The following is a 23487-nucleotide window of genomic DNA, read 5'->3' on the forward strand; positions in this document are numbered from 1 at the left end:
AAGACTTACTATTTAATGTGTCATTGTGTATAAATTAAAAGGTTAATGTAAAAGAATAACATTTTATTTTTGTTTAAAGGCAATAATTTTTAAATTTGATAATTTTAGAGACAGAATATAAAGTGATATACATTTTTAGGATTTTGAATAAGTTTTCAACCTGAAAGACAATTGAAATTAGTTATTTGGGTAATCTACATTATCAAAACTCTCGGGTGAATATCCTCAAAACGAATAACTGAAATATCCATTTTATATTTTTCATAGATAAAGTCTTAAGCATCATTATTAACTTTAATATTTTGAATATTTTATATGTTTTAATGTAAAAGATAATTTATATAAACTGCCTCACATTTTAATCAAAATTTAAAATAGATCCTGCAGCTAGTAATTAATTAACCTGAATAAAACATTTAGCACTAGATAATATCTTCTAAATGCTACTTGTGATTATATAAGATAATGAGATAGATAAAAGGTTCTTAAAAAACCAAGTGAATTAATGATAATATTTTTAAATACGTTAAAACTCAAGTCTATAACTAGTTAAAGCTACTAATAAAAATAAATTTAAAATCTGTAAAATAATTTTGTATATCAAATAATCTTTAATCAACATGTAAACTCATAACACGACAGACAATGGTACCTCCAAAATTATGGAAATGACAAAAAGCATATTCGTTTTTTGGTACAGGTAACTGTGATTACTATGAACATAGAATGGTGTTTTTTGTTTTTGTTTTTTACTAGTGTGAATCTATAAAACCCTTGACTGTGGAGGTAAACATTAATTTATGTTTTTATCTTATTTCACTTGTCTAGTAAAAATGTTAATTTAATTGTTAGAATTGTTATCATTTTTTTTTTTATAAATAAAATGTGGAATTAGGTCTTTATTTATTCTTGCAGTTTGATGATGTTTTTGGCAACAAAGAAAAGAAAGTGAAGAGAAGAAAATGAATGGCTGAAAATTAGAGGAGTTTGTGGTACAAGAGAGTTGCATTGGATGACCATAGGATGTTGTGGGTGATAACAATGCACTGTTGGCAAAGTAGGCCATCTTACTCCAAACACTCAATGTGCTGTTATGTCATGTCCTACACCACGTCATCATTATTCCCTCTATCTTACTAATTCCATTTACACTACAAACATCGTTCTTATGACATTCATTTTTACTATTTTTAAACTAATTTTATATTTTATATACTATTTTAATATTAATTTATATTTTCCACTTCTTTAAAGTTAATTGAATTTCTTTTTTTACTAATGACGTTAATTAATCCAGTTTTTTTTCTTTCAAAATCAAATATTATCATATAAATTAGTTCATTTGGCTTCTTCAGTGATTTTGAGTTTGTATGTATATAGTGCTTTTGTGGTTGTATGTTACTCAAAAGAGGTAAAGATAAAACTCTTTTTGTCTGTAATTATTAGAATGTGTTCAATTTTATTTTTTTTTTAATTTTCTTTATTAGGATAGAGCATTGTGTGACTAATTGAAGATAAATTGAGTTAGACATTCAATCCAGATAAGAGAAACTATATTTTCTATTTAGTATTTTGAGTTGAATGTATTGGTTTAGAGAAGAACTGAAATTTGTTGTTTGCTTTAGCAGAGATAGGTTGGTATATGTTAACAAAATGTGATTATATGTGTGGGGTATGATAGAATTTTGTTGATGAGTATAATATTTGAGATTTTGAACTAAGATATTGTTTTGGGATTAAGAAATAAACTAAGAATAGGTATATTAGTTTGATTTTACTGGCTCGTAATACCAAAAGAGATAAAAACATGAGTTCAAGCCAATGAACCAAAATGATATACCTATCAGATTCCTGTGTTATGCAAACAATACATTTATTAGACGATAAACTCATTAGGCGACTAAGAATACATATAAAAATGAGATTTTAATTGCATCAAATTTTAATTATGTTTAATTTTTATTTAAATGGAATACATTCACTTAAGAATGATGATCAACACAATTTTATATTTTTGTTGGATCATCTTATTGATTTTATTATATTATGATTATGTGTGGGATAACTTGTAATACTATATATATATTTATACATTCTTACCATTTTCTGATTTTAATCTTAACTATAATGCTAAAAACATTACATAATGAAAATTAACTATTTTATTAATACATGTAATAATATTGGAAGTGTTTATTTATGTTGAAATAATTAAAAAACATTTAAATTTGTTAATAAATGTCAAGTGATATAAAATTACAAGAAATACATGTAACTAAAATAAAATATACAAACCAAACATTCAACATCCTTTAAAGACTTTGATAAATGTAGTAAAAATATTTGATTACCTACAACACACCAAACATTAATGTACAAATTTTTAGACTTAAAATCACATAAAAATGAAGAAAACTATATCCCAATGTATGATTGATTTGATTAAGAGTTATCTTATATCGTAATCAACTTTTATATATATATATATATATATATATATATATATATATATATATATATATATATATATATAAATCTAATTTCGTGTTGAAGACTAAAAGAATAATGTAAAAAAATAAAATATTCCATATAAAATCATTTAATAAGATTTGATCAGAAATACTGAAAATATTTAAATCTTAACGTCTCCAAACCTCTAAGTGGTGGATACAGCAGTGGTTTTATATTTTATTAGAAATAGTAAAAATATTTAACTATTAACATCTCCAAACTTCTAAGTGGTGAATTCAGCGGTGGGTTTAGAGTTTACTAATAATACTTAAAATATTTAACTCTGAACATCCTTAAAATTCTTCTAATGGTGGATAGAAAGATGGTTCTCGTGTAGTCAAATCATGACTTTGAAAAAAAGTTGAGATTTTAATTTAATTATTGTCAAATTATATTAATGGTTTTGGGTTTCAACGTCCAACCAAAATCTCAAGCCATTTAGGCACGCATGACCCATTTTTTCATACGTCAAGCTTTCAAGTCATCACACCATAACACGTTCCACCAACCTTATTTGCACTTCCTTCTAGCCATGCGATAATTCCAAAGAACACACACTGCTACATTTCACTTTAATGCGTCACTGTTTCTTATGTTAAGTTGCATCTGGTGGAGGCTTCTTCCTCTTAGAACAAATTCAAACACAAAAAACTTAATATCTTTTTTCTGATTATTGTACACTTCAGACTTTTATTTCTTTCTTTTATAAATTTTGTAAGGAATGTATTCAAATATATAAAGTTTAAGATAAGTATGGATGTCAATTTTTGTAGTTTTGTTTCATAATATCTTGTGTTTCTTATTCCTAGTAACAATGATTGTATCTTAAAATTATGATGTGATATTTGAAAAAATCAATAGAATTATACTTGAAAACATTACTTGTTCTTTTAGATAAAAATGAATTACTGTTTTAAAGCACAATTATAAAACTCACTTAAAAAATGTACTTCACTTTAAAAAAAATAAAGTTTCCATTAAACTTCAGAGAGAAATAGTGAAGCCATATAAGTTTAAATAAAATATAAAATACTGGTTATTATGGTTATTTTAAAATTTAAATTATTTTAAGTTTAAAACAATAATAAAGAAATTTAAATAAGATTTTGGTACTTTCAAATTTGTGCAAAAAGTTGGTATCATTATGTGTTTTTGAGATTTTTGTATTTAATGATTTATAATATATTATTTTGGTCTTTAAAATTATTTTATTATTTTTAAATCAATAATTTTAACATACTGAAGTTTTACAGTATCAATTTGAATACAAACTAAAAGTAAAAAATTATTTAACCATGTTGGATATAATAAAAAATCATTTCCGTCAATTTTTATATTATATTGTTAAGATACAGATACTCTATGTTTTTCTTATATTTTTAGAAAAATATAAAATAAGAAAAAGAGGGGATAAAGTTCTTAAATTAAAACTTATAACTAAAACCATCCGAAATATACCTTAATTTCTTCAACGGTATAAAGGAAGAAAATAAATATATAAGATTCCGAAAGGTTTGAGGTAAAGTCATGTTCTTCTCTCTGGACATTGGCACACTCATTCATGTACTAAACAATTTATTTTTTATTTCAAATCAAATACAATGATTTATCCAAAATAATAATAAAATTTATTTATTTTTTCTATCTTCTATCTGAAAAAAGTTAATAGAAAAGTTATTAAATATAATGTATGAAACTTAAAAATTATATTGAATATAAGTTAAAAAGTATATTAATAGAATTTACTACATTTTTTTATATTTCATTTGCTTTTTTCACTTTTTTATTTTTTAAAATAAATATCAGAGCGGATTAGCTTTAGCTTCGAATGTAAAGATATGAAAAATACAAAATCTAGTTCAACATTCAAATATACATAGTTTAGTTTTAACATAAGAAAAGATAAAATATTAATATTATTATGACAATACAATAATCACATTAAAAAAAACTAATTGAAAAATTTACAGTTTTAAGTACCCAATTTAGTAAAAGAATTAATGGAGTCTCAATTCAATGTATCACATTTTCGATGGACTTAAAACTTAAATAATCTATTTATTATTATCATTAATATTTAAATAAACTTTAAACTACTTAACTCTAATAATAAATATTCTTAAATGAAATATAAGAAGGGAAAGAGAATTGATTACAGAATACAAATTGAAATTATTTCAGTTATATGTTACAAATACTTAGAAATAGAATTGTGATATTTTCACACACTAAAAAAAAAAGATTAAAGTAATAATTAAAATGCAGGAAGAGTAGTGTTCTGATAGTAGTTAAAATAGGTCATCGTTTTGTGGGCAGAGATAAACCACGTTCAGGTCGCCGCGTCCTTTAAAAGAAGGTCAGAAAAGAAAGGAGGACCACCCAATTGCGCCCACACGCTTTCCCATAATCAACATTCAATTCAATTCAATGCTCTTTCCATAAATATTTATTTTATTCACCATCTCCAAAGGGTACTTTTGCCTTTTCCTTAAATAATTCTATAAAATAAAAATAATCCAAACAAACTCATTCATGTCTCTTTGTGCTAATGTTGGGCAATTGGGCCTTTTTGTTTTCATCCTTTGTAATTGTCACACAAAAAACCCAAACATGTCAATTTCAATGGTTTTACCACACCTTTGATATAGACAATTCTATCTCATCATTTATGATCATGACTACTATTCTTTGTATTTATCTACACAAAATAATACTACTTTTGTTTTTTTTCAAATTTTGATGGCGTAGACCCAAAGAAATATTGGATCATATATACCTAAAATAGTTTTCAATATATAAAGTGAAAACAAATTATCAATAATTAGTTCAGGAAAAATGAGAGGTTATTTAAATGCTACAATTTCTCATTTATCTGGTAGGGAAATGTTTCATTGTAAATCCAGTTTTTCAGTTGTATCGATTGATTATCTTTATTTTCCATAAAACAAGTATGACTTTATAAACTACATAAAACAAAATGTTATTTTTTTGGAATAATTTTCTTGAGTCTACAAAAAGATCCTACTACTATTGTAGTTGGGAATATTTTTCTAGTATTTATTTCATAAAATATTTCTGAATCTAAAAATGTGTTTTGGAATAAGTATTCTGGAATATATTATGGAATACTCATCATGAAAGATATTTTAGATGCATTTCGGCTCATTCAATCTATCTGAAAAATATTTTTGAATTTAGAAGTACTTTCTGAATTACATAATACCAAATATATTTTTTAGATGTATTATAGATTATACAATTGGGAAGATATTTTTAAATTCTAAAATATTTTTTATTGTGTAATCCAGAATAATTTTTACCTTTATATTATAATTTTAATGATGAATAATTTGGGGTTTATGAGTTTTTGGGGGTGCAAGAAGTAAACAAGAAGATCCAGGAAGAAAAAAAAGGAGGTGCAGGAGAAACCCAAATTTAGTATAAGAAACAAAATCTTATAGTATTTCCCTCTTTCTAATATTTGTCCATACGGGCCCAACAAAATTTGCACGAATATATAATATTGGTACGTGGAAGAAAAAAGCTATTTAAGAAAATATAATCTTACTGTTACGGGATTAACACATTTAGAAGTCAATACAAAAGTAAAAACAGTTTTTTTAGGTGGGAAAGATTGCTGCAAGTATAACAATAATACATGTCGCAAAAAGTTGACAACATAGTTTATATTACAATAGCATAAAAATTACAGAATCAATATAATTTATATTTACCAAACAAACAACCTTAAAAAGTTATCACGGTTCTCTAAATTTGTGTATAAATTTGCTATCTCTGAACATACATAAGGTAAATTCAGTGGTAAAACTTGCAGGAGCATAACTTCCTCACTAATTTGTTGTTTTTTTATCTGGTTTGGAAGTTTAGTGTTTTGATGGAGAAGGCAAATACAAAGGCAAAGAAGACGGGAAAAGCGACCAAAACAATAGCAACTGGTCCCATGAAGTTGGGTTTAAACCCATAATGGTCTTCAATATAGTGCTTGATAGTTTGATTATTCTGACCAGGCACAAAAATGGTTATCTCTACATCTCTATACTGTGAGACAATTAACCCATATACTGTCCATGCTACTGGGCAAATCCAATAATACCAGACCCACCATTTTGGAATTTTCTGAAATGCCAAGGTTGATAAAGCAATTATGTTAGTGAAAATCATAAGAGTGGTTCTTGTATTGTAAAAACCAAACTTGAACTCTACTTACTGGTCTTGGGATGAAGAAACCAGAAAAGAGATTGAAGAGTCCATAGAATGCTGCTCCAAAGATTGATGCTACTTGGTGGTTTGGTGTAATGGAAACAGTCATCATCCCGTAATATGTGAAGTACAAGAAGGAGAAAAAACTAACAAAGAAAAACCAGAGGACCTTTTCCACTTTCCATTCAAAGCTCACCATAGCATAGACTATGAATGCAAAATAAATAGTTTGAACAAATACATATGGTATTTCAGAGATAACCTGCAAATGAAACAACAACGCTAGCATAATAAGAAACAAGTACAAGATGCAGAAAATTTTATAGTTGTTTAAGATAATGCATCCTTTAACCTGTGCAATGGCATAAGGCAAAGCAGAATACATTCCAGCAGCTCTTTCTCGATAAAACACTGTTCTTTCAACTGCCACTACTGGTTGAACTGTTTGACAATTGTTGACACCAACAAAGAATATAGATCCATATAAAGCTCCTATAATGGTGTTCAAATCGCTTGAGCTTCCTCTGCAAAAACATGACAGAAGAAATAGTTGTAATTACAAAATACTCAGACATATATGTCTGTTCAATTAAGGTAGCAACATCAAACCTTTTCTTGCCAACCCTCCAAAATACTGTCCCCACCACGAAAGCTACTGCTAAGGTGAAGAAAAATCTGACAAGGTTATAATCTGGACTTCTCCAATAAGTCAACCATTGCTTCCATAAACAAGATTTGAATTGTTCCCAAGTGGATTGAGAATACTGAGTGGGAAAGTACAAATCTTTTGTTCCTGGTGGAGGTGTGCTTAATTCCCTTATAAGAGCTTTGTTTCGCCTACTCATAAGTATGTACATATGTCAGCTTAATCAAACTCACTCGACAACATTAGTTTAGTATATATCCTAGATGTTTTTAGACTTACTGGTATAAGGATGATGTTTTGTAGTACTCTGCAAAATCCATTCCAAGTCGAACTTCAGCTGCTATAGAGCTTACCTCTAACATCCATGTGGCTGGATTGTACTTATCCTTGATTTTTGGGACCCCTGGGATTGCCTGATCAAGGAATGAACATGGAGTTAGATGTTAAACTTGAATCCCTTACTGGTAAAAAAATTCATAATTATTTTTGTTGTAATGTAATACCTCAAAATATTCTATAATCTTGTGTGAATTCCTTCCTAATGGTCCTGAGTATATCACTTGGCCTCCTCTCTTCATCAACAACAACTGGTGCACAAGAAAATGTTTATCTACCAAAGAGTAATGGAGATAAAGAGAGAAAACACATGAAACATACAAACTATGAGTTTCTTGGTACCTCGTCAAAAGCCTCAAAGATATCAATACTAGGTTGGTGAATTGTGCACACAACTGTTCTTCCAGTGTCAACAGTGTTTCTCACGGTTCTCATCACAATGGCTGCTGCTCTTGCATCGAGACCTGAAGTGGGTTCATCCATGAAAATGATTGAAGGATTGGCAACAAGTTCAACAGCAATTGTTAGTCTTTTTCTTTGCTCGGTAGACAACCCAGTAACACCAGGAAGCCCAACTATAGCATCCTTGAGATTATCTAGCTCAACCAAGTCCATTACTTCATCAACAAATTTCTATGAAGAGTAAGAAAAAGGAAGATATATAAGAATCATTCTTCTATGCAACTTCAAAGCAAAGATAAAAAAAGATATAGTATTTAGTTCTAACCATTTTCTCCTCATTATTGACCTCTCTAGGTAAACGAAGGAAAGCAGAATAGATCAAAGACTCTCGGATAGTAACTTGGGGTGAATGGATATCAGTCTGCTCACAGTAGCCAGAAATTCTTGCAAATGTTTCTTGATTCTTTGGGTAGCCAGATATTCTAACATCTCCTTCAATGTAGCCACCTGTTTTTCTCCCAGCTAAAACATCCATCAAGGTTGTCTTTCCAGCACCACTCACTCCCATTAAAGCAGTTAAAACTCCAGGCCTAAAGGCACCAGTTACTTCCCTCAGTAACTGTAGTCTATCATCGGTCACTCCTTGCTCTTTCATTTCCTATTACAAGTTAAAGTTTCCTTTATATTTACCATTACTACTTATGAATGATATGATATAAAGTTATGTTAAAAGGGTGTGATAAAGTTCTTACAGCAGGCATGTCCACATAATAATTAACACTGTCAAAAGACATTGCAAGTGGTTGAAAAGGTAGAACCATTCCTTTCTTTGGGGAAACACCAATGGTTGAATCACGCATTGAATCTACATTTCTCATTCGACCACTCATTTGTTGCATTGCCACTTCTCCTGAAATTATTTATGTACAAGACAATGTTATTGAGAAGTTTCACTAGTTATATTATACTAACAAAGTTACACTTATGGCTAAGGAAAAAGCCCTCAATATCAAAGTTAACTAGTTTGATATTGACGCGTGTTGCTTCCACCTGTAGAATATAATGGCTGAGGAGCTATCTCTCTGTTGGGCTCTGGCCTTACAAGTCTAGGCTCTTCCCTAGAGTTTCCTCCAGTCGCCATTTCGGATGCTTCTTCTTCAGATATTATTGCTTGTTTTTTTCCAATGGCTAGTGAATCAAATTACAGAAGATACAATAAAAGCACTATTAGCACTAATCAACTAATGAAGGAAGTGATACATTGAAATTTTGTTATGGTATGAGTTCTTACGGTTGAGGTACATGAGTGCAAAGGTGAAGAGAACATTGTACAGAACAGTGAAGCCGAAGAGAGTCGCTACAGCTATCCAATACCATCCTTTCTCAGCGAAAACGTCAAAGTTATTTAACGTAGCCAAACCGATTGGAGTTACACCATCTGTAGACTACAAAATATGAAAATTCAAGTGAAAAATACTTTCATTTTAGGCCATTGAATCAACACTTTCATCCACTACTGAAAATTTATGCTACTTACCGGTTTGTTCCACCTTGGAGCAAATAATTCGTTCACTGTCAAACCATTGTACGCATATGTTAACGGTGAAATCCAGTAACCCCATATCCACCAATCTCGAATGTCACCTAGTAATAACATTAAGAAGCTTAAACATCAAGGTTCGCACATTCTTTGAAAATTTTACATGATTCATTACGAGGATTAGTCACTTACGTTTAGGAAGGATGAAACCTCCTAGTAGAAAAACAAGAAGCAGCATGAGGGCTCCACCAGTGTTAGCAATAATCATTGTTCTACAAACTCCAGATATAAGCCTGAACATCCCAGCTGCCATTTGTTGGACAAGAAAAACTAACAACAAGTGCTTGAAAAACCTGAAAGTTGAATAAGGCACCAATGTGAAACTTTGTACTAGTAATCATAGTTTATCGAATTTTATGATTAAATTTGCATCATGGGTAGGTGTAAAAACATATAAAATGAGGTAAAAAAGATAATTAAGGTTACCTGCTAGCTTCAGGTGCAAATCCTATAGGGTAGTATGTGAGAAGAACCCAAACAATAGCTTCAAAGATAGAAATGGGGATTCTGAGTAAGAAATTAGGGAGGGTATAAGTCCAAGGAGGATGGAAAAGGTGGTCTCTGTGCTTGTAGAAAACAGGAAGTCTTGCAATGGTGAGTGGTAATTCAGAAAAGCCATTGAACATGTTCATGATCATGGTAAACAAAATGGCACCTATGTAAACTGCTGCATCAGACTCATCCCTTTGATGCATTTTGGTCCTAAAGAACACAGTTGCAGCTATGATACCGATGATGCATATTTGACCTGTCTTAAATATATAGACGAAAGAGTTTCTCTTGATTAGTAGCCATTCCTTATCCCAACATGCCTTAAGAAGTCCCCTTGTGGGCACTGTATATTTCTTGAAAACAAGAGCTGCTCTGTGTCCCTTTGATTTGTCAAATGGCGCAGAAAGTTCATTCTCAAGTTGCCTTCCAACATGGAATTGCTTGAACCTATTTGCAAACTCACTCACTGTGATGTAATGGTATGGTATGTTTCTGTTTATCCAATATTGTTCTTGGTCTTTCCTTGAAGTAACCTACACAAAATTAAGCTGTGTCATTTACTTCCCCGTTTCATGTTTTCAAATTTGAAATAAGCCCTTGTGTAATAATTGATAACAAAAATAATATATATAAATCAAATGGTTTCTTCTCCTACGTGTGTCAGTTTGACTTTTTTTAATTGAAAAATATAATTTTTAAATGAAGATGTATGGTTGAATCGTTATGTTTATCCAAATATTGTTTTCTGTAATTGAAAAAGAATTGGTGATTTGGCAGGTATACCTCCTGTAAGAAATCTGCGGTTCCCTTTCTCTCAGGACATCTAAATCCACATGATTCAAAGAACTCAATGATGTGCTCACGTGGGCCCTGATAAACAATCTGACCCTCCGATATCAAGATGATATCATCAAACAGATCGAACGTCTCCGGAGCAGGCTGGAGTAGGGACATGAATATGGTTGCTTCCGTAAGGTGCACAATCTGTTGGAAGCATTTCACTATTTGATATGTCGTGGAGCTATCAAGGCCCGTTGATATCTCATCCATCAGCAATGTTTTTGTGGGCCCAACAATCATTTCTCCTATACACATAACATGTCATTCAAAAAATCAATTAATATAATATATATGTATATCACTTTCACTTTGAATTGGTAAACCATAGCTCGAGTTTCAAGCTTCTTGCATTCTATTTAAATGTGTATTTTTTTAATCGATTTGAAAGGGATATTAATAATTTATGAATTGAATTGAAGATAAAAGGTTATTTTTTTAATATTTAAACTTAGCAAAGTTGAGGTAAGGAAAGTTGTGTATGTAATCAGCAAGATTCTTTCAAAAACCAGTGTGTAAAAGGTAGAAAAGATGGACCAAGTCCAAGAAAAAAAAAATCGTAAATATAATTTTATTATCTCTTGTAGTCAGACCATTTATTTTATTAAAAAACATTTTTGTTTTCTTCTCACTCATGAGTCACGGTTATAGAGAAAATTGTGAGTATTTTTGTTATATAAAAACATCTCAGTCAGCCAAGTACATGTGGCTATATCTTAACCTTAGGCGAGTTTTTTTTATTGGATGATTTGATTAAACCACGCCTTTCAAACATAAAGATAATGTTCGGACAGAAAAAATAATGAAGTAGAAAACAATGACAGAAGAATTGGGAACAGAGGAATTTAAGAAATGAGGATTTGAGTTGAGTTATTACCTGTTGTTACACGCTTCTTTTGGCCACCAGACACTCCTCTGTGCATTTCATCACCCACGATTGTATCTTTGCAAATATCAAGCCCCAATATCTATCCATACATCAAACACTGACAAGTTATTATCTTTCGTTGCTCATTGAAATGATAGATTGGTAGCTGTGAGATCATGGTTTGGACTTTTGTGGGTGGGAATGGATAATCTTAAACCGTAAACATAATAAATGTTGTGTAAGAAAAATCACTCACTTTGAGAGTATAGTCAGTAATGAGACTGCTTTCTGTTCCCTCCATTGCAGTGGCCTAAAATTGTTGAAAATGTGAGAACGGTTCAATAAATTAACAACCCTGTGAAAGTTCTGGGTTGTTTAGTCTTCGGAACTCGATGAGTAATTAATAATACCTTCATGAAAAGATCGAGTTCTGCCTCTGGAAATATTCCAGCTTCTTTTTCCCTTCGAGCAAGCTCGGCTAATAGGTCTACAGTAACATATTTGTCAGATAGTTATAGAAAAGACTTCTACTAGAAAATTCGTTAACGATTTTACAGTGATTTTTTGTTACCATATCGTGTTCCAACTCCTTGACATCTAGCTGAGAAATCGAGGGTTTCTTTTACTGTCATTTCTCCAATATGCACATCATTTTGGCTAATGTAAGCTGAAGTTTTTCTAGGGACAAACTCATTGAGCTTGTAACCGTTGTAGGAGATTTCTCCTCGTACCTGTTTCATTCAAACAAAACTCTTGTTATTATTCCCCATCACCAGTGTTGTTCAACTCCACGTGCTAGAAAAGTATAAATTGAGAATTTTGATTTTCTTTCTCATTATAGCTTAGTCAAAAAAAAAAATGAAAGGGCTGGAATCTACCCTCAAATCATTGTCCAATTTTCCAGCCAACGCCAGCAAAAGGGTCGTTTTCCCAGAAGAAGGGGGACCAAGCAGAAGGGCCATTCTATACAGAACAATAAGAATGGTTACATTACATTACACCAACCCAGATTATAATAATGAACAAATAAACCTAGGTGAGCTAGGCTTGAAATATTTTAGTTAGATAGGTTCGAACTAATTAATGATGAAAATCTCGAGGTGGTACCTAGAAGGTTTAATAATGCCGGAAACATCTTTAAGAATCGTGAGCTTTGTTCTCTTGGCGGTGCTAATCCCACATAAGCCAAGAGCTGATTCAGCAATGTTCAATGCAACGTTTGGTAGGGTTGGCAACGCTCTGCTGCCAACGTAGGAATCTGCCTCAACTGTCAAATTTTGAAACCTCACTTCTACTGTTGGGAGTCGGATACCAACCCTGCAATTGGAACAATTGAAAAAACAAGTTCATATTAATTGTTCAGCATAATGTATTGAACGTGGGAACCATTTGTTAGAAAAAAAAAAGAAAAAGTGTATCCATAAGCATGTGTGAGTGTGACATGATTTTGGAGCAATGACTTGTTCACAGAATAGAAAAAAGTGAACATGACAATATAAGGGAATCACATGCACTATTTCTACAGCAGAAGGTAACGTATCATTTCAGACATTGACACTCTACTTGTTCGTGTATTGAGTTACCTAATTTGATGTAGTGAGACAATAAACAACTTAGAAGAATGGAGAAAAGGCAAAAAAATTCAATCACATGAATAGGTTCTTTATATAGATCTCTGTGTTCACTATTGTTCAAGATTCATTCCCCCCATGCCCCCATCTCTCTTCAATAATGCATTGGGAATATTTCTCTCTAATCCCCATCTCCTTAAAATCAGACTCTTTGATTTTTGAATTTGATCCTTTTATCATTTTGTTTATGTTGGTTTTGATAAATGACAAAGACACGCAGTTTAATATGATAAATGAGTGGTTACGTCATGTGCACGCTTAAATAAAAAACATTTGTCGTAACTTACCTTGCCGGCCTCAAACGAAGTCAAAGCTGTATCATATACATAAGCTAACTAACCTTCATTTTTGTTTCTTTAACATATGGAAAACAAAATGTTCCCTCAAAACATAATTGAGTAAGTCAGAAGTAAGTGGAAGAAAGCAGAGTCGTTCGTGAATATATAATATAAGAACTATTGAACAAAAATTTACGATGAGAATAAAAAAAGTATGAACTTTCTCAGATTCTGGTGCTGAAGGGTGAAGATGAAAGACAGAGAGAACTCACTTTTCGAGTCTGTTTCTGAACTTGCTCAAGTACTTTTCATTGTCTTCTTCGGCAACCTTGAAGATTCTGTCGATAAACTCTTGCCTTTCGTTCACATCTAACTTTCTAACATCGACTTCTCTGTGCTGCAATGTGTTGGGACGAGCATGATCACCACCCTCTGCAAAAGTTTGCAGGATACTTGTTCTTAGCCTGTCGTAGGTTGGTAATCTTTCTATGGCTGCCCACTTGAGAGCCTCTTCGTCCTCATCAATGTTTGATGTTCTTCGTGAATATCTCCCACTCGCAAACACACCCTCCATTCTCCAACTTGACCTGCTTAAGCTCCTACTTATGCTTCTGCTCAAATTCCCACCCTCCATTTTATCTCTCTCTGCAGTTGTGGATTTCAAACATGACATGACATGACAACAAAATTAGAACAAGGATGTTTCTATACCATGAAAGATAAAACATAAAAGATTTAGGAACTGTCTAGTGCAGATACGGTACTTACATGAATGTTTTGGGTTATAGAACTTCAACTTCTGTGCTCAGCGAAGAAAGTTTGGTTGTTGGGGGGTTGAAACTAAAAGCTCCTTCATATTTTCTTTCTCTCCTTTACATATTTTCCACTCATGAGAGAAGATTTGGAACTGATAAACCACTTAAAAGAACAGGTTTTCTGATATGAAGAAAGTGTTGTGTATAGTCTAATGATGGAAACAATATTATGCATATATAGATGTATGTGTGATAAATGAGTGAGAGAATGTGAGAGAGAACACGAAGAGAGAGATTGGTTTGGTGGCAGAATTGTCGTTAGTCTTAATCCTTTATTCAAATCAAACACTTGATGAATAATTAATTAATGACTTATTATGTGTGTAGTGTGCTAAATGCAAGAGAGAAGGTTCATTCAAACATGAATGTTGAACCGTGAACAATATATATCCACACTCTGTTTTTTTTTTTTTTTTTTTTTATGGAAAATGGGTTGTTACGAAAAATATGTGGAAAATATTATTCCTATTAATGACGTACAAGTTTAAGCAGTAACGAGTTTGGTGATGTTTGAGACCTATCAATAAAAAGGAAACAATTCATAATTAATATTTAATATCTTTTATTTATTTTTTAATTCAAATTGGTAATAATATTCAGCACTAGTCATGTTTATAAAGTTGGTAAACTAGGAATAATATTGAATTAGTGGATTGCGTGTCCAACCTAAAGATAATAAATACTCGCTTTTTTAAGCCAGAAGAAAGATTGGAAAATTAAAAGCAACGGAACCTGGTTTTAGGAAGTTAGTATTTTTCTAAGTAATGATAGTTATAATGAAAATAAAAAAGAAAAAACTTAATGAAACTTTGACTAATAACTCGGTCAATTATAATACTATTAAGAATAAAATGCAGCAAGATTATTCGGATCAATATTAGATAACAAAACATCATATAAAAAATATTATGAAGATAAATAATGGAACCAACGATTTTCTCCTAATTTCTCATTTGAGGACCTGGTCAGGAAAAAAATCGATTAGTTCTATAAACTGAATAATTCAATATATAAAGTATTAGTTCTGAAACATTCACTGCCTTGTGTCGCTTAACATTTTTTAATGCAATAGAAAATTATTCACAATGAAGTTTGAGTTTATCTCCACGGAACCTAAAGTTTGACTAAGTTATCATGCCGTTCTCGGATTTTTTCTGCAGACAGCTAATCCCAATATAAACACAAAAATACATTAAAATCAAACCTAACGACTCAGATATTTTTTAGGCATATAATTTATAAACAGTCCTCTTTTTATTACTTGATAACACTTGTTTTGGTTAAAAAAACACGGATTTGGGGATAACATATAATAATAATGTTATTTGTATACATTCTGTTACGAAATTTTGACATTCTTTTATGATATTACATCATTGTATTTATGTTATGCATTTCAATATATTCTTTGTTTGATTTTTTTTTCTGAACAAGAAGTCAAATTTAATTATTTTTAATAAAATATTTTAGTAAAAGTAACATTTTAGAGATTAAATAAATAAGAATTTTCATATTATATTTAAGCGGTTAATAAGGAAACTTTTCCACATATATTATGAAATCACCTTATCCATAATCAGTATGGTACTTCCAACACACCTTTGTTGAAGTATATACATAAAAATCAAGAGATTGTTAATGAGTGATTCAATAGTAGTCTAATAGCGGGTAGAACAATATCCAATAAACAACAAATCTTCCAATAAGGGGTGTCACAATAGATTGGGTGGTTTGATAGCGGTGAAACAATTCCCAATAAACAACAAATTTTCTGATAGTGGATGACACAATAAGTCGAATAACTAACAAATCTTATTAGGATAAACTCTAACTCATGGCTCTAATCCAATGTTAAGAGGTGAACTTTAAGTCTAACTCAATTTCATAAAATTAGCTTATAAGATAAGTTTTACACCCATTTATATATTATAAAATTACCTTATCTCTAGTTAAAGTGAGACTCCCAACACATGTATCTAAAAGTTAAAGAAATTATATCTAATATTTATCATTTCTTTTTTAATATTACTCTATACATCATGCCTTGATTCATAAGATAATTACGGAATTAAAAACATGTGTATAATAAAAAATAAAAACTATCAAGTCTAAGTTCAATAAATTTTAAAAGGTGTGAATACAATTTGTCATAATTCGTAGTAAAGAATGTTGATAGTAAAAGTTATTGTTAGTATCTTCTTGATATTCATTTGGTTTCATTTTTTTTTTCCAAAGCATTACGTAAACGTTATTACATTACATATACTTACATAAAAGTATCCTAATAAATTTTGTGCTTGTGTTGTTTTTCTTTACTAAGAGACCTCTAGCTACCCGACAAAGAAATTTAACTTCACTACGTTGACCACTGGAATTAATGTTGTTTCTAAAAGAAAGTAATTCAAAGAATATATATATATATATATATATATATATATATATATATGTATTTGGTATCTAAAGAGATAAACATATGATATAATAAAAAGATAAATAGAGACAACCTTGACGAGTGTTGATAAATATTTATATTACATGCAAAGAAGAATTATTGATACATCAAATCCAATTTTAAATTAAATTGTTTTGAATTATTAGTTTTGTTTATATTAGAATCTTAAAACAGCTAAGTATTTAAAATATACGTTATTCACCCATCATAAAAGAAAGTACATGTTTCAATACTATTAATTTTTTTTATTATAATATAATATATAGGTAGGTCGAGTTAATGAAATCGATAACTCACTAATTCAATACATTCTAATTGAATTAATCGAAAATAAATTTTAAGTTATCATCCTAATTTTTCTACACCTTTAACTTATGTATGGTTCACTGTTAAAAAAATCATATTTTTTTATTAACTTTGTTTTAATTTTTTCTTTAGAAAATACTTATAAATTTCATTATGAAAAAAATTTACAAAAAATTATTGTTAACTTTTTTCTAAAATATTTTATATATAACACTTTTTACAATAAATTTTGTAAAAAATATTTATAAATTTTATAATTTTGTAAAAAATAATTATTCATAAAAAAATTAATGTTAATTAAAATTTTTTAAGAAAATAATAGAAACAATTTTTTTTTTTGTAAATTTCTTTAACAAATTTACAGTAAAATTCTCATATGAGAATTTTTTTAGTATTGCTTTATTCTTTAAAATGATTTTATTTCTATTATGAAAAGACAAAAACTGCTGTTTAATTCAAGGAAATTGACTTGGTTTCCACCCTCTGCAGACCGTGTCAATCAAAAGCAACCATTTATGATGGTGTAAAATTTATTTTATCATGTTCGAAAATTTTAATATAACTATATTATACTGGAAAACAATCATCAAAATATTTTAATTTTTATTAACAGTTTTCAGTTTTTCATCACCACCATTTATTACAGATATTTTTTTAAATCATGCAATTTTAAACAATTAATTAATGAAAATAAAAATACCAAATGGTCAACAATTAAAGAAAACTAATCATTTTGTTAATGTTTGATTACTATTGTTACTGGATATTAAATGACATGGAAATATAAGAATGGTAGAACTGTATTATGTCACACACACACACACATATATATATATATATATATATATATATATATATATAAAATTTATTATGAAATGCTTGTGTTGTGTGCCTGCATATGGACGTAAGAGACAAATGAAAGCGTGTGAGTGATGAACCATCAGTTGTAGAACTGCATATCACAAAATATATATATATATATATATATATATATATATATATATATATATATATATATATATGACAATTTTATTATTCGGTCTTTCCACTAAATCTTCTATATCACAATTTACTTTTAGCCCTAGAAAAAAGCTTCTTCAATAAAAATAATACTCCCATCTAAATCTATATTCGCTTTAAAAGAAATTTACTTATTTATATCAGAATTTCACATACTACTAGTTATTTTTTCAATTATATTCTTTTTCTTAGTTAATTATTTTTAAACAGATAATTTGGTTGGGTGAATATTTTTTTTTCCACGTAGATAAACAAGGATGCACATATAATTTGCGTGAATGTTTTCTTTCTTTGTTTCTAGAAGCCGTTACATCAATCTGATATGATTTTTTTGGTTGCATATCTTATTTCTACAACGATGTCTATTAATTGATCCGTTGACCAACACATAAACTTTCTTCAATTATTTACGTGGTAAAAAAAGAAAAGAAAAGGCACCTAATTAATCGCATTATTTTTAAAAAATGTGCTACAAATTATAATTTTATCTTTAAAAAATATATCAGAAAGTAAAAAAATAAAATAAAAAATAAAAATATTTAAATTTTGCTTGACGTAAACTCTTATACAAAATTTATTAGATGTATAAAAAGTTTCATAATAAACAAAAACTGTAAAAGAAGAGAAAGTGTTACTTTGGACTCATAGTAATAATTTCTCCCGTCTTTTATGAGTTCATAGATTTGATTTATTAATTAGTTTGGGTGCCAAGCATTTTTTTTATATGAATATTAGTATGTTTTATGTAAATGAGATCACAAAAAGTTAATTAAATAGTTTTAATAATAATTTTCTTCAACTGTGGAAGTCACTTGACATGGAAGTGCTTGGTGGAATGAAAGACAAGCTAAAGTAAACAGACATGGTTTTTCCAACTTATGACTAATAATATTCAACTTCCATGTTCTATTTCATCATGCTTCACAACCATTTAGTCAAAAGTTCCACATTTTTCTCCAAAACCAAGGTTATGGTTTGAAATAAAAATCTATGGAACAGCTTTTCTGTATTTGTGCTTCTTGTGGGCTTTGAATTTAAAGTATGTAATTGAATTGGCATAATCTTTATTCAACTTTATGACACCTTATTTCATTTTTTTTATTTAATATCTCTAAGAGAATACGAATTTCCTTTTGAGTTTCTTTAAATATAGTTCATTTATAGTTTTCCTTAGAACAACCTCTATAGATTGATTTATTCATGATGATATTATAATGTATGAATAAATTATATTATTTAAAGAGGATCAAAAACATTTTTAAAAGATTTATTTTATAAGATTGAATTAAATTGATTCTATTTGCTAAGAAAAAAATCATATAATTTTAAACAAATTATATGAATTGAAATTTGAAACTTCAGTCTCTCATTTATAAAACCAGTTGGTGGAAAAATCAAAGTCGATTTTTGAACTAGTTTCCAATCGATTATACAATTGAATATTGGAAAATTAATATTAACTTAAATTCAAAGCTAATTGAGCAAGCTGTTTACTAAAACGTAAGATAAATCTAATTTGCAACGTTTGAATATTTTAAATTTAGTTTCATTTTTTCACTCTCCTACTCAGGTTTATTTTAGTGTATTTCCTTCAAGATCGTTTGTTCCGTTCCCTTCATATATTTTTTTCACTACTCTTATATTTAAAAAAAATGTTTGTTTTGGATGGTAAAATTTGAAAGTTGAAAAATGATTTCTGAATTGTATAATATAAAAATATTTTTTCTTAAATTTATTTTTTATATTATATGATCTAAAAATAAAAAAATATCTTGTAGATTGTATAATTCAAAAGTCAAAATGTACAATTTAAAATTATTATTTTAATCAGTTTTAACTTATAAATCGAGTAATGTAGAAATATTTTTTATTTTTATACTGTGTCATCGGAACATTGAAAGTCATTTTCTCTTTTGAATGATACAATCCAAAAATGACGAGGAGAAAATTGTTTTGTATATGGAGGTGCCGAAAGAAACATACGGATGTACAAGAAGAAACTGCCTTCCTCGAGTAAGCCCATTATTTCTTGGGCTACTCTTCGGTTTTGAAGTTCAAAGTTGGGTTTAAGAAAATAGGCCCACTATTAGTGAAACAATGGCATGTTCTCACCACATTTTTGTTGGGCTATTCAACTTCCGCGAGGATTTTTTTGATAACTATCGATGCCACTCCTCAATATGCTATTCAAACCCCTCATCCTATGAAAGTTAGCACCCTCCCCCTCTTCCATTTCTCTCTTCAATTCTAGTTTTATATTTAAATGGAGATTACATTTAATTAAAAGGTTAATTAAGTATGAAAGCACTGGTATAAACAATTTTATAGTTAAAGAAATGTGTCTGTGATGGTGTAAAGTGCAGGAAAGGTGGGACATGGTGATTATAGACAGGAATGGTGCTTCACTGTTATTTCTCTTCTTTTAATAACAAAAACAACACTCACAAATGAATCAAGAAAGTTGATTCGTATCGTATTCCTTCTCTCCTCTGCCGGACTGCAATGGATTTCCGTGCCCCGCCGCCATCTCCTGTGGCCTCCGCCAGGCGAACGTCCTCGCTCTCCAACGACGACGTTTTCCGCCGATTCTTGGAGACCTCTCTCCGTCTCCCGAACATTTACAACAACCACCGAAAGCCGCTTCCAAAGGTTGACTTTAGCTCCTTATGTTCCGACGACGCTCTTCGTCACGTCATTTCGGACTCTTTCGCAACTGTCGGATGCTTTCAGCTGCTCAACCATGGAATTCCACTGGACGTGATCGCGTCGCCGGCGGAAGCTTCTATCGCAATTTTCCAGGTGCCGCCGGAGAAGCGAGGCGGCGCAACGAGGTCAGCGGAGAGTCCGTGGGGTTTCGACGATGAAGATGAGTTCGTTTGGGGAAGAGATAAGGAGTTCAACCTCAGAATGCAGCAACTTTCGCCAACCGGATATTCCAATTTCAAGTAAACTAGTTAACTAATTAATTAATTAATTTAGCATGCATTTCATTTCAGTTGCTATTATCTAAGTTGCAGGGTATTTTACTACTAATATATGAAATATTAGGTACAATTTTTTATTAATATAATAATAACAAATATGTCTAAATTTTATATTTATTATTATTTTATTAAGAATTAAATATGTTTTTATCTATCAAGTTGTAATGAATTTTGAAATAAATCTTCTTTCAAAATTTTATATCAATTATTAATATATAGAAATATATGAATTTAATTATTTTTATTAAATTTTGTTAAATTTATTTGATATTTTAAATTTTGGAAGAATAGATCTATGTATATAATTGTCATCTAATTAGGTTAATGTGATGGATTTTTTTACATCAAATGACGTAAATTGTTTTTTAAAAACATAAAATTGGTAACTGTCCTAATTTGGTTTGAAAGGTCTAAATTAAATAGAATGGATTAAAATGATTATTTGACTAAGTTGACGCGTGGACGATGTGAGTGTTGCAGATAGGTAATATAACTTCTTTTATGGAAATGGAAATGTGGTTTTGTAGTTTGCAAAAGAGGTAAGGAAGAGAAAAAGGAACACATTATTGCGTGGAGGTGGAGTGTTTGTTTGGAGAAAAGAAGTGTTTGGTTGAAAACTTTTGGTCAGGGGAATTCAGTTCCTGTTGCGTGTTACACCCAAAACGTTAGCTGAAACTTCACAATTGAGATAGAACAAGACCAAACTACTTTATGGTTTATACATCAATATCATACCACTATTTAAAAGCACACGCAAGAATGAGTGTCTATGCAACACAAATTTAATTTAATTATCTCTTTTGCAGTGTGCATGCACTGTGAAACTTTCCGTATGGTATGACAGTTGATGAAAAAAGTGAGTCTGATTTTAAATTTCTTGAACATTCAGCAAGAAGATGGAGAATCTTGTGGCCAGGATAGAGAATGTGGCCGAGAAAATTTTGCAAGTGATACTCCAAGATTCTCCCCCAAAAATTGCAAACTCTGTGGACATGATTCGTGGGCATGAACGTGGGACACTTTGTTCTGTTTATAAGCACTGCTCAGATAACATGTCAGGACAATGTTCTAACTCTTTAAACTATGATGTGATCAGAATGCTGGTGAGGGGAAACCAATCCTCTCATTGCTTGTGCTTGCATCTATGTGACGGGTCTTCTGAGTTTCAGGTTTACTCTAAGAAAGGGTGGCTCTCTTTCTTTCCAGAAAAAGGAGCCCTTGTAGTCACAGCTGGAGACCAAACTCAGGTTCATTCAAACACAGAAAATGAAATTAATTTACTGAACAGTTTGAGTATATATAGTACAAACTGATTTAAGAAGCTTTGCATTGGTTTGTTTCAGATGTTGAGTGATGGACACTACAAGGACGTGATTGGAAGGCCAATATTTAAAGGTGAGAAAGAGGACTGCATTTCAATGGCTTTCCTCTATTCACCGCCAAACAAGAAGAGCAATTTTCAGAACAGTGGGGAAAGAACTATTTCTCTGGGCTTGCAAGTCCTATTGGCCATGATTTTGACCCTTGTGTGTCATGTCCTCATTTATGTCTAAATTTTTTTTTGATGGTGTCCTTGTTATTCAATGCAAAATACATCAATACGACTTTGGAACAAAAAGATTACTACTATAAGTAAATTTGCATGTAATTAACTCGTGTAAAATGGACAGATTCTCTTCCATTGTGTCAAAAGTTTGGTAACAGTTATCCAAGCAGCATTTTTTAACCACTGTAAGATACTGCACTGCAACTATGTTTGATAACAAAAATTAAACAACGTATAAAAGAAAAAAAAAAAACAAACCTATTTGAGTTATAAGTGTGAGACATTTGATGAGTGAAGGTTTTTATACAATGGAGAAAGATGAACCTCAAACTGAGTGTTTTTGACTCAAAATTTTAGCATAAAAGTTACGGGGTGCCAATGCGAACTCATTACCCTGACCTGCAAGCTGGCCTGACGGGTCGGTCTCTAATTGTCAACCCTATATAAAAGAAGACTGTGTCCGTAGTGTGCCGGGCAAACATGGGCAAAGTCCAAACCAAAATTGTACCCCTTATCCGTGATATTGACACCCCTTTTTTGAA

At 30.3% G+C, this 23487-nt stretch overlaps 2 protein-coding genes across 4 annotated transcripts; one reads left to right on the forward strand and one right to left on the reverse strand.

The window, feature by feature from the left end:
- Positions 1 to 6172: 6172 nt before the first annotated feature.
- Positions 6173 to 14875, reverse strand: ABCG29 (pleiotropic drug resistance 1). Of its 3 annotated transcripts, XM_028071244.2 has the most exons (23): positions 14591 to 14875; positions 14095 to 14467; positions 13021 to 13230; positions 12792 to 12876; positions 12485 to 12644; positions 12324 to 12400; positions 12170 to 12223; positions 11923 to 12013; positions 10992 to 11293; positions 10143 to 10741; positions 9849 to 10009; positions 9654 to 9760; positions 9408 to 9561; positions 9167 to 9304; positions 8869 to 9026; positions 8442 to 8774; positions 8057 to 8347; positions 7882 to 7965; positions 7658 to 7791; positions 7342 to 7569; positions 7085 to 7256; positions 6740 to 6994; positions 6173 to 6648 (listed from the first exon to the last, which is right to left on the reverse strand). In XM_028071244.2, exons 2-23 carry the CDS (start codon positions 14454 to 14456, stop codon positions 6379 to 6381), a joined length of 4425 nt encoding a protein of 1474 aa, XP_027927045.2. In that variant the 5' UTR covers positions 14457 to 14467; positions 14591 to 14875; the 3' UTR covers positions 6173 to 6378. The 3 variants fall into 3 exon arrangements, 2 of the variants coding, with proteins under 2 accessions (XP_027927045.2, XP_085529192.1); XR_014994977.1 differs by lacking the exons at positions 14095 to 14467; positions 14591 to 14875 and adding an exon at positions 13497 to 13515; XM_085673066.1 differs by having other exon boundaries at positions 6740 to 7256.
- A 5851-nt stretch (positions 14876 to 20726) lies between these two features.
- Positions 20727 to 23091, forward strand: LOC114184070 (C4-beta,C20-epoxidase-like). The gene is made up of 3 exons (XM_028071308.2): positions 20727 to 21360; positions 22289 to 22646; positions 22743 to 23091. The coding sequence occupies exons 1-3, from the start codon at positions 20918 to 20920 to the stop codon at positions 22950 to 22952; spliced, it is 1011 nt and encodes a 336-aa protein (XP_027927109.2). The 5' UTR covers positions 20727 to 20917; the 3' UTR covers positions 22953 to 23091.
- Positions 23092 to 23487: the final 396 nt, after the last annotated feature.

This window comes from Vigna unguiculata, chromosome 5, assembly GCF_037176805.1.
Source record: "Vigna unguiculata cultivar grain cowpea cultivar isolate G323 ecotype 2 chromosome 5, ASM3717680v1, whole genome shotgun sequence".
Lineage (NCBI taxonomy): Eukaryota > Viridiplantae > Streptophyta > Magnoliopsida > Fabales > Fabaceae > Vigna > Vigna unguiculata.